This window comes from Pseudopipra pipra, chromosome 2 (assembly GCF_036250125.1).
Source record: "Pseudopipra pipra isolate bDixPip1 chromosome 2, bDixPip1.hap1, whole genome shotgun sequence".
NCBI classification, from domain to species: domain Eukaryota; kingdom Metazoa; phylum Chordata; class Aves; order Passeriformes; family Pipridae; genus Pseudopipra; species Pseudopipra pipra.
Window position 1 is genome coordinate 92,283,158 of NC_087550.1, and position 14,907 is coordinate 92,298,064.

The window sequence follows — 14,907 nt, forward strand, 5'->3', positions numbered from 1 at the left end:
TCAGCTAATGAAACACTAAGCATACACACACAATTTATCCTTTTTGTCAGGGGTTAGCACTTGTGGCTTTGGCACTCTCTCACGAGGCCTAAGAAGAATCTTGCCTGGAGCATTCAGTAACATAGACTACAAAGGTAGAGAGGCAGCGAAAGAAAAGACCAACCCAGCAGACAACTGACAGGTAAGAGGCAGATGTGAAGAAATAATGCAACTGAGTTGCCAGGACATCATAGATGAGCAACTTAGCTAGCATGTCCGTGATGGAGGGTGCAGTTTCTGAGTTACCATAAGCCCACCTGAGCTCACTGTCCCTTCTGGACTTGGGCCTCTACCTTCAGAAGAAATGTTCCCCTCACACTTATTTCCATTGCACCAGCACTTGCAGCTGCAAGACAAGTCAGATCAACAGACTAACTCAACAACACAAGAAAAAACCAGCAAGTTCCCAGCAGATTCTGTAACCTGAACAAATTAGCAAGAATTTCTTTGACTTGGCTTCTACTATATGAATTAAAATTTAATTCTTCTTATAATCTTTCTCAGAATAGGCAATTGTGAAGCCCATAATTCTTATTTTAAACACTGAACCCTAAATGGTCTTCAGATTTTAATAATATTTCCTCCCCCCCAATTAATCATTAATATAACACCAACCAGTACCATTAACATTATATATAAGTTCACATTCTAGGTTACATTCTATATGATTTCTTTGACCTAGAGCTTAAGTAACATACAGATATACCTAGACAGGTATACCAGGTATATATTTATAGATACTCTTAGGTATGCTGGAATAAGAGAAAATATTACTGAAACTAGTAATTGCAAGAATCTCTTCCCAAATTTGAGATGCGTTCTCTATAGACTACTTTTAGTTTGAGAGAATGCTTGTGAAAATGCACTTTGAAAACATGACTGGACATTCCATACAATTATTAACCTCTTTTTACAATAAAAAGATGAAGGCAAGTTCGTATAGCATGTATGGCCACAGCTAACATCTTTCTGGTGTTTCTTTATTCTGTTTTCATTTTGTACTTTCCCTCATCCATTCTTTGTGAAAATGACTGAAACCTGCATCCTTCCAAGCATACACAGAAAAGATTTATCTCCAAGGATAGGGATTGTATAAAAGAAACTGCCTAAAAGTCCATACAGAAGCATTTTTTCAGTCATATGCTTACCTATTAAAGTAACCTCCTTTAAAAATTCAGAGAATCTGAAAGTTGAATATTGTGTTATACCCAAGTATATATTAAGGATATACTGTAGAGTTAGGAAATTATTTCACTATGCTGACTTTCATTAATGTGCATTATTTGTCATTGCAAGAAATAGTATTTGCTAATACTTAGGAAGTAGAGAATGAATCTATGATTCTATGCTGTCAAGTGAATTATTTCTGTTGGCTTTTAGTAAGTCACAGAATGCATTCAGGTTATTTCTATCGACATGGTAGGAAGTTAACTCCTTCTCTGAATAGGCAGTGCTGAGAAATCATTGAAGTACAGAGCTTTAAATACCTTTTGCCATACTTCCAGAACACTCTTGAAAGACAAAAGGAATAAAGTACCGGCTTCAGTCAAACCAACCTAGAGCTCTTTGATGGGAGCTTACACTCTAAGACTTTTTTACTATTTAACACTAACACCTTCATATTCTAAACCAATACTTACAACACCTTAAGTATATGCATAATTTAGCCTGAAAAGAATTAAACCTTCCTTGTGATACCTCCACTTAAAATCTATATTCCTTCTGAATTATAAAGTACTTATGCTTTTTTAACAGATAATATGCAAATCACACAGGACAGCATGCTAAATAACAATGCACAAATTCTTGTTTTGCATGTTTTCCTTCATTTACATATGATGTGTTTTTCTAAAACAGACATGAAATTTAGACTAACCCTTCTTTCACAGGCTGATGACCGGGAAGTTGAAGCATTCAGAGCAGAACTCCTCAGTAATTCTGCATCTCTTGTTGCCAAAGATACTTAGAAGAGAATATGTTGAACATGAAAGGTTTCATTCTTGATTTGAAAAAAAGAAAACAAATAGGAAAATGGCTAACACCAGGTTGGGTTTCTTTTTATTGTTAAAACATTAAAGCATAACATTTCACCAAATACAAGAAAATTAGAGGTTGTCTGACATTACAAACATCTGAATCATCAAGAGAAAGTGTTGAGCTATACATAGTCTGACGTTAATCTATCAATTTAATGTATATTAGTACATGCTTAAAACATGGCCAAAACACAGAATCACAAAATAGGTACCTTGATGCTTCTAAATCTGAGACAAGTAAGTCAAAGAATTGAGTGCAATGAATTTCCAACAATTGACTGTACACTCAATTACAACGTCAGGGCATCATTATTCCAGGACATTGGTAGTTTCTCATACCTGGCTCATTCACATTCAATTTAGTGAGAATTTTAAATTTGAGAACTTGATAAAAACATTTTTAAAAATACAACATTTAACAAATGTGAAAAAACAAGTTGTCTTCACAGGAAAATATGGATTGCTTGCCATTCCAGTCCTTAATTGCCTATACGTTTTACAAATCTTTACAAAACTATTTCGTATCCATTTTGGTTTCAAAAACATAGTACATCTGAAAAATAAAATATGACTCTACTGATGGGTAATACAAAGACATGAACACGTATTTAAAATGACTTTCAAAAGTAAATCTCTTCAGTAATACAGCTATAAAAGACAAGGTAAACATAGCACAATAAACCATGCATCTTCTGACTTGTCAGATCAGCTAAACTACTTGGTTAACATACAGTAACACTTTGAACACTTCTGTAAATTTAGCTTTTCTAGCACAAGGAGAAAAAAAGATTAAATTTGTTCTTCAAGCGGTTCAAGGTTGTCCAAGTGTTTTTTAGGTGCATCATCACTATGACGGCTTTGGCAATGGGTTAAATGTTTCTTAAAGCCTCGAGGAAAATTTGATTCAAAATTACAACGGGGACACTTCAACAAACTTTGACCATGAGCAGCAACATGGTTTTTAAGAAGAGACTCCAAGAGAAAAGCTTTGCCACATATTTTACACTTGTATGGGCTTTGAACATTATGCTTGTTAACTAAATGGTGCAAGACAGCACCTTTTTTCATTGCACGACAGCAACAAATTTTGCAGTAATACTTTCCCTTGCCACGCTTCATGTATTTTGCTATTTCTTCCTCAGAGATGAAAGCCTCTTTTTCTTCAGTAAACTGCAGCACACACTGTGGCTGCGTGGGAGTAGTTGCATCCATTTTGCTCTCTTTGCCATAATCAGATGACTCCATATCATACTGCTCTTGGTCACTGTTGGATTCTTGTTCCTTTATCTCCATTGAGTCCAACTCTGTTTTTCCACACTCACTGATATTTAGTTCAGAATCTGAGTTCTCCTGGTTTTCCTTCTTGGGCTTCTTTTTTGGGCATGAATATAGCATGTCTTCTGGTGATTCTTTGGCTAATAATGATTGTTCATCCTGTGAGAATAAGTCATCCAGTGGTTTCTGATCATCTAAAGTGTGAGAAAGAAAGTCACTCTCGCCAGACTCACTAGGTGTTTGGGGCTCGGAGAAAAAGCCTGAAGCAGACTTGTGAGGCTCGGAAAACAGGATATTCTTCTGGATTTCAGAAGGTACAGTAGTTTCAGCATGTCTCTGGACATCAGAGGATAAAGCAGCAGCAGGCTTCTGCATCTCAGAAAATACAGCGTGCTTTTGAACATCAGGGGAAATAGCAGATTTCTGGGAGTCAGTGAAAACAACTTGTTTGGGTGTCTCAGGAGAAACAGGAGTAGGTTTTTGGGACTCAGTAAAGAGGCCATGTTTCTGAATTTCAGGAGATGTGGATTTCTGAGAGTCTGGAAAGGAAGTAGACTCCTGAACTTCAGAGGAAATGGGAGCAAGTTTCTGGGCTTCAGAAAATAGGGCGTGCTTCTGGACTTCAGAAGAAACAAGAGCTGACTTCTGGGTTTCAGAACACAGGGCTTGTTTTTGACCTTCGGTAGAAAAAGCAGAAGTAGATATTTGATTCTGGGGCTCAGAAAAGACGGCACGTTTCTGGACATCAGTAGAAGCAGTAGGATTAGATTTACGAGACTCTGGGAACAGCACTCTTTTCCGAGGTTCAGGGAAATGAGCCCGTTTCTGAATCTCAGACGAAGCAGCAGAGGTGGATTTCTGAGTTTCAGAAAAATACATAGATTTCCGTGACTCAGAGAGTTTCCAAGGTTCAGGAGATACTGAAATACCGGGCTTACGGACCTCAGGAAAGAAAGGAGGCTTCCAAGAGTCTGAGGAAACAGTGTGACTAGACTTTCGAAGCTCAGGAGAAACAGGGGGAGAATGCTTCCATGTATCAGGGGACAGAACAGGTTTCCAGCCTTCAGGGTAAACAGATGAGATGGGTTTCCACGGCTCAGAAGAAACAAGAGTAGACTTCTGGGATTCAGAAAACGACGTAGACTTACACGAGTCAGAAACAACCCTCCTAGGTTCTGGCAACACAACAGGGCTAGGCCTTCGAGACTCAGGGGCAGACCTCCGGGATTCTATGGACACTGACATGGCAGGCTTTGGAGCCCAGGGAGAAACCGTCGGAGACTTTTGCACCTCGTGAGACCTCCAGGGCTCAGGGGAAACGGTCGGACCAGGTCTCCATGACTCCGGTGAAACTGCAGAAGCAGGCCTCCGGGTTTCAGGAGGAGAAGCAGAAGCAGGCCTACGCATTTGGGAGGGATGCCTCCGTGGCTCAGGAGACCCAGCTGGGGCATACCTCCGTGGTTCAGGGGATACTGCTGGAGTAGGTTTCTTTGGCTCTGGTGACACAGCTGGGGAGTATCTGCGGGGTTCTGGAGACACCGCAGGAGAATGGCGCCGGGGCTCTGGTGATACAGCAGGGGAATGCCGCCGGGGTTCTGGAGACATTGCTGGGGAATGCCGCCGGGGCTCTGGAGACACGGCTGGGGAATGCCGCCGGGGCTCTGGAGACACAGCTGGGGCTGGCTTCTGTGGGTCAGGGGACACAGCAGGAGATGGCTTCTGTGGGTCAGGGGACACAGCAGGAGATGGCTTCAGTTGATCGGGGGACACAGGTGGGGATGGCTTCTGTGGATCAGGGGACACAGCTGAGGCTAACTTCTCTGGATCGGGAGATGTAGCCTGGGCTGATTTTTCTGGATCTGGGGATACAGTCTGGGCTGACTTGTCTGCCTCTGAGGAAGTCACCTGAGCAGATATCTGGGGCTCTGGAGACGCAGAAGATTTCTGAAGCTTGGGGGAAACAACAGGTTCAGATTTGGGGAGTTCAGGAGAAAGGGCAGGTTTGTGCGACTCCGGGGAAAGGGTAGGTTTCTGTGGCTCCAATGTGACACTTTTTTTGGATGAATCTGAATCTCCTTCTACCCGTTGTTCCTTCCGCTCCTCATTCCACTTCTCAGGTGCTGCATGCTGTGCTTTGATGTGATAATACACGTTGCAATACATCTTGCTGGTAAAGAAGCATTTGTGGCAGTGAAACAGTTTTGCACTTTTTTGATAAAATATAAGTTTACCCAAACCAGCAGCATCCATTTCGTCACAATACTCTGGGTGAACAGTACCCATATGAATTTGTATGTTTTCATAGTCCGTTCCTCTGAAGCTGCAGTGGTCACACTCTAAGCGTTCTGTGGTTTTACGGAGTATCTGCAACATGTCCATTTTTCTACGGTCAGTAACAGTTTTCACAGCACTGCACCTTTTAAAGAGGAAGTTTCAGTTTCTGCAATAAAGGAAAAAATCTGTATAGTCAGTTGTCCATGTTAATTTCAACTCTTTGTCATTCCTAAATAATCAGGTGCACTTCCCCTCCCATGCCTCTTTTTAGAAAGCCTAAGTTTTGCACAGGTACTAACGACTTCATAAAGAAATACAAACATAGGTGTCTCCAACTCTGGAATTCATTTTACATCAGCTGAGCTTGAAAAAAACAAAGCTAATATTTAATGATAGGTTTTCCTACCTCTGTAAAAAATCTGGTAGCAAACGACAAAAAAAAAGAACCTAGGTGATATTTCACTTGATAAACCTGACTTGCTTTCTCCATTACACACGTAAACTGAAAACAAAAAGCCCTTTGAAATACTGCCACTGAGATAAAGACATTTCAAAAACACACCTTCATCATTAAATTTCAAAACAAATCAGCAATTTTTGACAAAGACAAAAAAAATTCAAGAAAACAGCAGCCTAAATCCTAGGCCCTGTTTTCATCTGTTAAACACTGTTTTCCTTTCACTAATTACATGAAAAACAAATGCTGCTGATCATTAAAACTTTATCCATTATAAAAAGAATCGTTTCCATTCCATTATTTGCTGCCCTAATAACAACAAAAATACTATTTAAGAAAAACAACAGGGTGTTTTCTTCAGTTGGTGTAGTTGACCGTCCTATGTATCAAAAGCATTTTTTGCCTCACTACAAAGAGAAAGACGAGAATTTCTCAAAATTATTGCATTTGTAAGACCTTAAAAAAAACCAAACTAACAACAAAATAACCTTGACAATAAACCAATCAACCAAACAAGCACCCCAAAAACAAACACAACCCCCCCCCAGAAATGCAGCATCTGAAATGCAATTATCTTTTAATGATTTGGCTAGATTCCACTATTTCCAACAGAATTTATCTGGATCAGCTACTACAATAAGCTGAAAACCATATTCCGTAAGTTATATATATTCACATAAAAGTGGAAAGTAAAAAGGAATTGTTGGACATTTAAGTGAAATGAACAGGTTTTTTTCTCTAAGTCGAAATTAAACAGTTGTTACATGATTATCATGCTAAGCCATCAACCTAATTTTGGGGGGTCTTGTAAGACACACTGCTTCAAAACACTCAAAATCTTTGTGTCATTTTAACACTAATTTTCCTGTCTAAATATATATTAGACTAAAAACAAATCTAAAAATATGTATTCAAGCAAGTTTCCTTAATTTATTCCTAAGGCATTTTTACCCTTGTTTCTCATGGAAATGAGGCTTACACAAACACTTTGCCCTATAGTCAACGCCAATCAAACTAGACAAAGCAATCCAGCCTTGTTTTACATTTCTACACATTTCAAGAAAATCAGGAACTGAGTAGAGAATGAAAGCAATGCCTCCACTGAGGCTACAGCCGAATATGTCATTTCACAGTGCCTGGTTCTGTTTAGCCTCTGCACAAATGGTCAGTATGCAAAAACACGCAGAACAAGCAGTGTCTGATTCAGCTTGTAATTAGGGAGAAAGAGACAATTAAAAATACTACAGCAGTGAGATGCTTTGGGTTTGGGGCAGGGACAGAATGAAAGCAAATTAGCAGTGCTGCTAAAGGATGAGATGGATACAGCAAAAAAACCAAGAAAGAGGGACAGGCTGAGAAGCAGAGGACACAAATCCCTAAGAAATAAAGGTTCACTAGCTCAGCTGCTCATGCAACAACTTCTTTGCATGCAGTGTGCATACACACTTCACATTAAGTCACAGGAACAGGTAGATTTCCAATTGGGAAGCATAGCAGGACCACAGACAGAGCTTTAAGAAGGATCCTACTTTACAACTGTGAGACAAATGCACAGCACCCAACTGCAGTCCAGCTGCACATGAGAAGTGCACTGCTCCACAAACACTGAAGTGGGAGGACCTTCGGGGTGTCAGTTGCAGTTTCCCAGTGCTACCGGCAGCCATACAAAAGACACCTCAAAATGTAGTCCACACCGCATTCAGTGTTGACCATGAAACACTTGCTGAAGTGTTAAAACAAACTTTTTATTCCCGTAAAAAATCAAAACAAAACAGAAAGATAGAGTACAGTGGTCTGTAACTGCAAGAGCAAATAACTTGCCAATTGTAAAAACCCAAAGCACGTCATGTCTTACTTAACACTCCAAAAGACCTTCAAGTCTTTATGAATTACAGTGTATGTTTTGTTTGGGGGATTTGGCACGATGGTAGGAATGGAAGATTTCAATTTGAAAGCCAAAAATTCTGAATTGCTTATACAAGGTAAATAAAAAGGAGGCTTTTTTTACCAAATCACAGCAGAACGTAATTAGGACATACTGCACTAATCGCATTTTTAGACTTGAAAGGGAATTTGTCAATTCCAAAATTGATGGTAATCCTGAATTATCCATTTTCTTCTCTCTAGAAAACAAAAAAGGATTTTCCAAATTGAATTTACCACAGCTTACAACAAAGTCTACCAGACAATATTTGCTATTCTCTTCACAACTTCCCTCCCCTTTGCACATCACCTAACTTTTGCCATTTCTGCAGTTTTCTGTAATTCACTCAACTACACTCCCTATCTCCCATCCTCTCCTTTTATTCAGTTCTATCTTACCTTATGATGAAACTTTCCATTTTCTTTCCAAATACAACAGTGAGAAAGAGTCCCTGGCTCCCTTCCAAAAATTGTCCAAGTTGCTGCTAAGCTTTTTTGACCACAAGAGTATTTTGGAACCAAAGGAGTTACAGGCACAGCCCAGACATCAAAAGGTCTTGACATTCAAGCCTTTGGCATAAGAAATAACATAAGAAATAACATTAAAGAGCTCTCACACTGCCATCAGTCAGCATTTATAGTTTTGTAACTTCAGCCCACTGTAGCTGGCAGTCACTGAAGAAACTGCCTCTTCTGTTGAAATCTCTATCTATTTAAGGCATACTACTGAGCAAGACAACTCTTTGTTATTGCAGCATCTTAGGCCATGAGTATACGGAACAGTAAATCTAGTTTTAGAATAGTTACTGTGAGATCAGTAACAAACTTAAACAGCACTGAGCTACTACTAACTCATGCTGTCAATTTAAATTTGTTGAAACACTTCTGAAGGAATGAACTCTGAGATGTTGCTGGTTCACTTAGCATATATCTAAACAGCTAGTCTGAAAGACTGTTCTGTCAATCCCTCCTGATCCCTTCTCTCTTTGAGCTCCAATGCCACTGTCTCTACATGGCTCTGTTTGATGCTCTCCTCTATACTCAGGTTTATCACACAGATAACTGTCTGCTTCACACTGCTCTTTGCCGCCTACTCCTGCACCAGAACTTGTTCTGCACTAGGTCCTGTATTTGGGTGAAAGTGTAAGGAACAACACGTCACTGTTTTCTAAACAGTTCCACACCAGCAGAGCCAGCCAGTCTAGAAAGCATATGCTCAGTAACCAGGTCTCCATGGCTTTGGACCTGCATGAACTGTGATGGAATCTGTGCTCAGCAGCATCTTTTTGGCAACACTAAGAGAGATGGACCACACTCCCTCAGTGTAAATGAACTACTACAGACATTAAAGGGAACTAGATCTGCACTGCTCCAACTCAAACCCATAAAAAAGGTAAAGAAAATAACTGTTGTGATCAATTTGTCAGGGTGCTCCATGTGCACTGTAGAGAATGGGACCAAGTACTTAATCCAAACATCATTCTAGCCTTCTGAAGCCCTTTGAGGAAGAGTATGAATTTCAGGATGAAGATCAAATTGCCATGAGCAACAGGTCCCCCATGAAACAAAGCAGAAGGGAGATGGTCACTAGAGTATGTCTCAGGCCTGCCTGAATACTCCTGGGAGCAACAAAGAAGCTGCCACCCATGCACATATAGATAACTGCTGTGCAGGCCCCAGGCCACTCTGTTTTGCTGAACACTCTGCCAGGCCATAAATATATTGTAAAAAGAACAGCTGAGTATCACCCCTACACAAACTCTCAATTACAGGATATGCAGTGCAGCAGTGGCTACAGCTGCCACTTCAACACCACAAAGCACAACACATTCCTTAATCGGTCTTTCTGCATGCCCTCCTACTTTTCTCACTTTTCATGGCTGCAACACTGAGAAAACAAATACAGATGCAGCCAAACAGAACTAATTATCTGCTCCGAGAACACATTACAATCGAAGCAGAAGCCTGAAGCCCAGCATTTATGCTTGTCCTGTGTCTGCATCCTGCCTCCAGTTCAAGACAAAATACTGTGATTCAACTAAGATTCTGAAGTTTGCAATACTAAACTTAAGGCAGCCAAGACTCATTCAGAGTCTTCCTATGACATGAAGGTTTCCACTGAAATCTACCTGAACAGATAAGTGCTTCTGTCTACAAGCTCACTATATCCACAGATGTCAAGCACAGTAACAGCATCAGCACCAACTCAGCTCTTAGATGACCTGAAGTGACACAAATCAATGGCCATCACTCACATTAAAAGCTGCTCGAAGAGATACAGAAGTCTCAATGGTGGGACCACCAGTCTCTCCTGCTCCATCAGCCACCTATCCCCCCCCCCTTCTTTCACACGTCTAGAACCTACATACAAAGGTTCCTACCATCAGCTCTCTCCTCTCTCCACAGAGATGCTGAAGATCCTTACACCAATTCCTTGTCCCCTACACTGCAGTCCTGGCCATAATCTCCTCCATCACAGGAAAAACAGAAAAATAGCAGGGGGAAAGGATTGGTAATGAGGACACTTATCTACCTAGAAAAGAACAACCATCAGTATTTTCTTGCTCGGCGCTCAGCACCCAAGAGATTAAAGTCATGATTTAGCAGACAGAAGCACCCAAGAAGTCAGAGGCAATGAGATAAATGCAAACTTATCAACCAAAAGTTGGTTACATATATTGCAGGGAAACTGCAGAGCAGAGTCAAACAGCATCAGAAATCGCTGTTGAGCTCATGTTAGACTGAGAAATAGGAGTGTCCTAAGCTAATGCATAGAGCGGAGAGATCTCCTGATGTCTTCCCAGTCAACACACACAGGCACTTCAGAAACAGTTCCTGGATTCCACATCCCATCTTCCATAAGGATCTCACTAAAGATTAAGCCATAATTCCTGCAGCCTTTCAGAAACCTCCCCGTGGAAAAAAAGAAATGCACAGGAGATATAACATATAAGAACGAGTCCACACAGGGAATGGCACAACACTGACTCTGGCAGCGAACAACCTGTCTCCACTTCTCAATTTCATTCCAATTTTATAGCTACAAGTCTACCAATCATTCCTGATAATTTTTAATAAACACACTCTACACTCAGCGTTGCAACATTTAATATATGTCTGCATTTTTCCTCTACAGAGGTTAAGCTGTAACTGTCATGAGGCAGCACAAGAGGGAAGCAGTCAGGGCTCAAATCTAAAGATGTAGACTGCCTGTGAGCACAGAAAATTACAGGTTGCTTTTAATATTCCATGAAGAATTTCAGAACACAGCAACAAGTAGTCCATCATATCATTGCTCAGATAAGGCTGTCTTGGTTCTCACTGGCAGAAGGCTCTGGAACTCTTTTCCTCTCAATAAATAATCAAGCCTGGTGAGACTCAAGCAGACAGAGGACATGCAACACACATCAATGACACCACCACAACTGGGAAAACCTTCCAGAAGAAAACCCTGTGATTTTCTGCAACGTCCTGCATTGGATTCCCTGTATCAGCCCCTGCACAGGAAGGATCACTGTTTAATTTTCATCAGCCTTGGAAGTTTTGTATAGGCAACCAGATCAGCAATATCCTCTATCAGTGAAGAGGGTCAATGGTAAGTGTGTTCCCAGCACAAGAAAGCTGGATAGTTGCTTCACTGCCTCTGCTAGCAGGAGCAGATCCAGACTACTGCTGTGTTTAAGCAAAAGGAAAAGTGACATGTTCTGCAGTGCCAAAAAGTAAATGGCAGTCTGGTGGCAGCATGGTGCTTCTCTTGAAGCTACATCCCTGTGTTGTGACTGACAAACAGAAGTTTAGCTACCAGAGGAAGCTGCACACAAACATCCCCACAGTGTGGCAGAGCAGGCACTTCACAATGCACATGGCAGGTACGGGGGTCACTTCCAATGCACCATGAACAGGACAGGCAGCACTATGCTCCTGCTAATCCAGAAGCATCCACAGGAATTTGACTGCATCTTCACATCTCCCAGCTAACAGTCAATCTATTTGGGCTAAGTTCCATGAGCAACAATTGCTGAACCAGGTCTTTAAAACTGCACACCTAAACAAGGCACAAACACCCTGACCCAACCAGCCACTGAATGCTAAGATACGCTGAAAATATGGGAGACACTAGATCCAGGAATGAAATGGCTATATTATGAGGTTCCATGTTTTCAAGGTTCAAGTTACAGGAGAGTTGCAAAGTGACAATACTTGATGCACATGCAAATGATTTAAGAAGCAAAGTGGCCAGAACTGGAGCTCTTTTGCAAGATTTCACTCTTCATTATGAGATTGACAATTCTCTTCATCAAGAGAATAACATTAGTTCTCAACACAACATCTAATAACAGTCTAAACTGCAGAGTAAAATCAATGTACCTATGACAGATTTGGGATAGAAAAAAATTAACTCCATGTAATTCTGACAAGGATTTCTAACTCCAAGTTCACAATTCCACGTGCACGGCTTCCAAAAATGGCCCCAGAAATGCTATTGCTGCAGTGCTGAACCTGAGCTGGTGAAGTGCCACTGGACCCACTAGAGCATTTAATCTAGTCAGGAACTGTGAATTAAGGCTGAGAATCTTGGTGACATCAGGGTAAGAATTTCATTTACACTGCTCTGAAAGCAAATGGGGTTCAAGGGGAGATGACGTAAGAGAAAAATGAAATCCAAAGTTTCTATATTCCTCACTTATAAACAATTCACAGAATCAGAGAATTCAATTAGATTGGAAAAGACCTCTGAGATCATCAAGTCCAACTATGACTGATAACCACCACGTCCACTAGACCATGGCACTCAGTACCACATCCGGTCTTTCCTTAAACACCTTCAGGGACAGTGACTCCACCACCCCCCAGGGCAGCCCATTCCAGCATCTAATCACCCTTTCTGCGAAGAATTTCTTCCCAGTGTTCAACCCAAACCTCCCCTGGCGCTGCTGGAGACTATGTCCTCTCATGCTGTCGCTGGTTGCCTGGGAGAAGAGGCCGATCCCCACCTGGCTACAGCCTCTTGTCAGATGGTTGCAAAGTGATAAGATCACTCACCCCTGAGCCTCCTCTTCTCCAGGCTAAACACCCCCAGCTCCCTGAGCCGCTCCTCCCAGGACATGCGTCCCAGAATCGTGCACGTTGTGAGCCCTGGCTCTGCACCTGCTTCCCTGCTCCCACGTGCGACGCAGCCGCTCCTGGCAGCTATTTCTGTCACCAGGGAAGGGCCTGGTCCCGGCGGGGACACGTCCCGTGCCGTACTCGCTATCCCAGGACAGCAGATCCGGCAGCGTGCCCGTCCCGCCCCTCGCCCCGCCGGCACCGCTGTAACTTTCCCGCGGGCAGCGGGTGCCTGCGGGCCCGGCGCTCCCGGCTCCGCGCTGCCCGGCCCTGCCGGCGCCGGGGGTAACGCCGCCCGCCCATTCATTCCCGCCCCGCCGGGCGCTCTCCCCGCCGCCTCCCCTCTCCCTCCCTGCCGTGCGCGGCCCCGCCGGTTTTGTTCCCCCCGCGCCGGCACCGGCTGCCGTCGCCCCGCGCGCGGCGGGGTCCGGTCAAGGGGAAGGCCCAGGCGCGGTGCGCAGGGGGAGGCAGGGAGCGCGGCGGGCCCGCGGGCGGGAGCGGGGGCGCGCGGGCCCCGCCGGCCGCACTCACCGCTCGCAGCTCCGGGGCGGCGGGCGCGGGCCGGGGGGGCCGGGCCGGGCTCCCCCCGCCAATGGCGGCGGCGGCGGCGGGAGGCGGGGCCGGGTCACGTGCGCGGCGGCGGCGGCGGCAGAGACGGGGGCGGGGCCGGGCCGCGGCGCCCTCCGCGCCCGCCGGCAGGGGGCGCTGCAGCAGGGGGGGGGGGCCCGGCCGCCCCTGGGGGCTCACAGTGGAGTTCGTCCGGGTGGAGACAGTCACAGATCCCAAAACACAGAAACACGGGGGCACAGAAACACAGATCAGGTTAGAAAGACCTCTGAGATCATCGGGTCCAACCTATGACCAAATACCACCATGTCAACCATGGCACTCAGTGCCATGTGCATTCTTGCCTTAAACACCGCCAGGCAAGGTGACTCCACCACCTCCCTCGGCAGCACATTCCAGTGTATAATTGCCCTTTCTGTGAAGAATTTCTTCCTAATGTCCAACATAAACCTCCACTGGCACTGCTTAACACTGTGTCCTCTCATCCTGTCACTAGTTGCCAGGGAGAAGAGACCTCCTTTCATGAAGTTGTAGAGTAATAAGGTTACCCCTGAGCCTTCTTTTCTCCAGGCTGAACAACCCCAGCTCTCTCAGCTGCTCCTCACAGGACTTATGTTCCAGACCCTTCACCACCTTTGTTGCCCTTCTCTGCATCTGCTCCAGCAGCTCACTGTCCTTCCTGAACAGAGGGACCCAGAATTCAACACAGGATTCAAGATGTGGCTTCACCACTGCTGAGTAGGCCACACCCTGAGTACTATGTCCAGTTCTGGGCCACTCAATTCAGGAAGTGCTTTTTGTCTTTTGGGGTTTTTTTTTGGTTTTTTTTACAGTGCCTTTTGTTCAGTGTGGAGAGAATCACAGAATCAATGAGGCTGGAAAAGACCTCTGAAATCATTGAGTCCACCCTATGACTGAACACCACCACATCAACTAGACCAGGACAAGAAGTGCCATATCCAGTCTTTCCTTATAACACCTCCAGTGATGGAAAGATTCCCTGGAGACTGAGGGCTGACCATATTGCTCTCTACAGCTTCCCTAGGAAGAGAAGTGGAGAGAGAGGTGCTGAGCTCTTCTCTGTGGTACCCAGTGATATGATATATGGGAATGGCTCAAAGCTGCCCCAGGGAGGTTTTGACTGGACACTTGGAAGCATTTCCTTGCTGACACCAGCCACTGTGTCAGGCAGCATTTATCAGTGATCTGTTGCACCTCACCAGTTGCTTG

The 14,907-nt window shown here is 43.7% G+C and overlaps 1 protein-coding gene across 4 annotated transcripts; it reads right to left on the bottom strand.

Moving 5' to 3' along the window:
• Positions 1 to 2,075: 2,075 nt before the first annotated feature.
• On the bottom strand, positions 2,076 to 13,692 carry CHAMP1 (chromosome alignment maintaining phosphoprotein 1). Of its 4 annotated transcripts, none has more exons than XM_064646422.1 (2): positions 13,642 to 13,692; positions 2,076 to 5,790 (listed from the first exon to the last, which is right to left on the bottom strand). In XM_064646422.1, exon 2 carries the CDS (start codon positions 5,727 to 5,729, stop codon positions 2,865 to 2,867), a length of 2,865 nt encoding a protein of 954 aa, XP_064502492.1. In that variant the 5' UTR covers positions 5,730 to 5,790; positions 13,642 to 13,692; the 3' UTR covers positions 2,076 to 2,864. The 4 variants fall into 4 exon arrangements, with proteins under 4 accessions (XP_064502492.1, XP_064502491.1, XP_064502489.1 ...); XM_064646421.1 differs by lacking the exon at positions 13,642 to 13,692 and adding an exon at positions 13,153 to 13,406; XM_064646419.1 differs by lacking the exon at positions 13,642 to 13,692 and adding an exon at positions 13,048 to 13,406.
• Between the last annotated feature and the right edge of the window lie 1,215 nt (positions 13,693 to 14,907).

Bases quoted from the DNA above. Each gene is read 5' to 3' on its own strand.
- CHAMP1 (XM_064646422.1), bottom strand. From the start codon at position 5,729: ATGGACATGTTGCAGATACTCCGTAAAACCACAGAACGCTTAGAGTGT.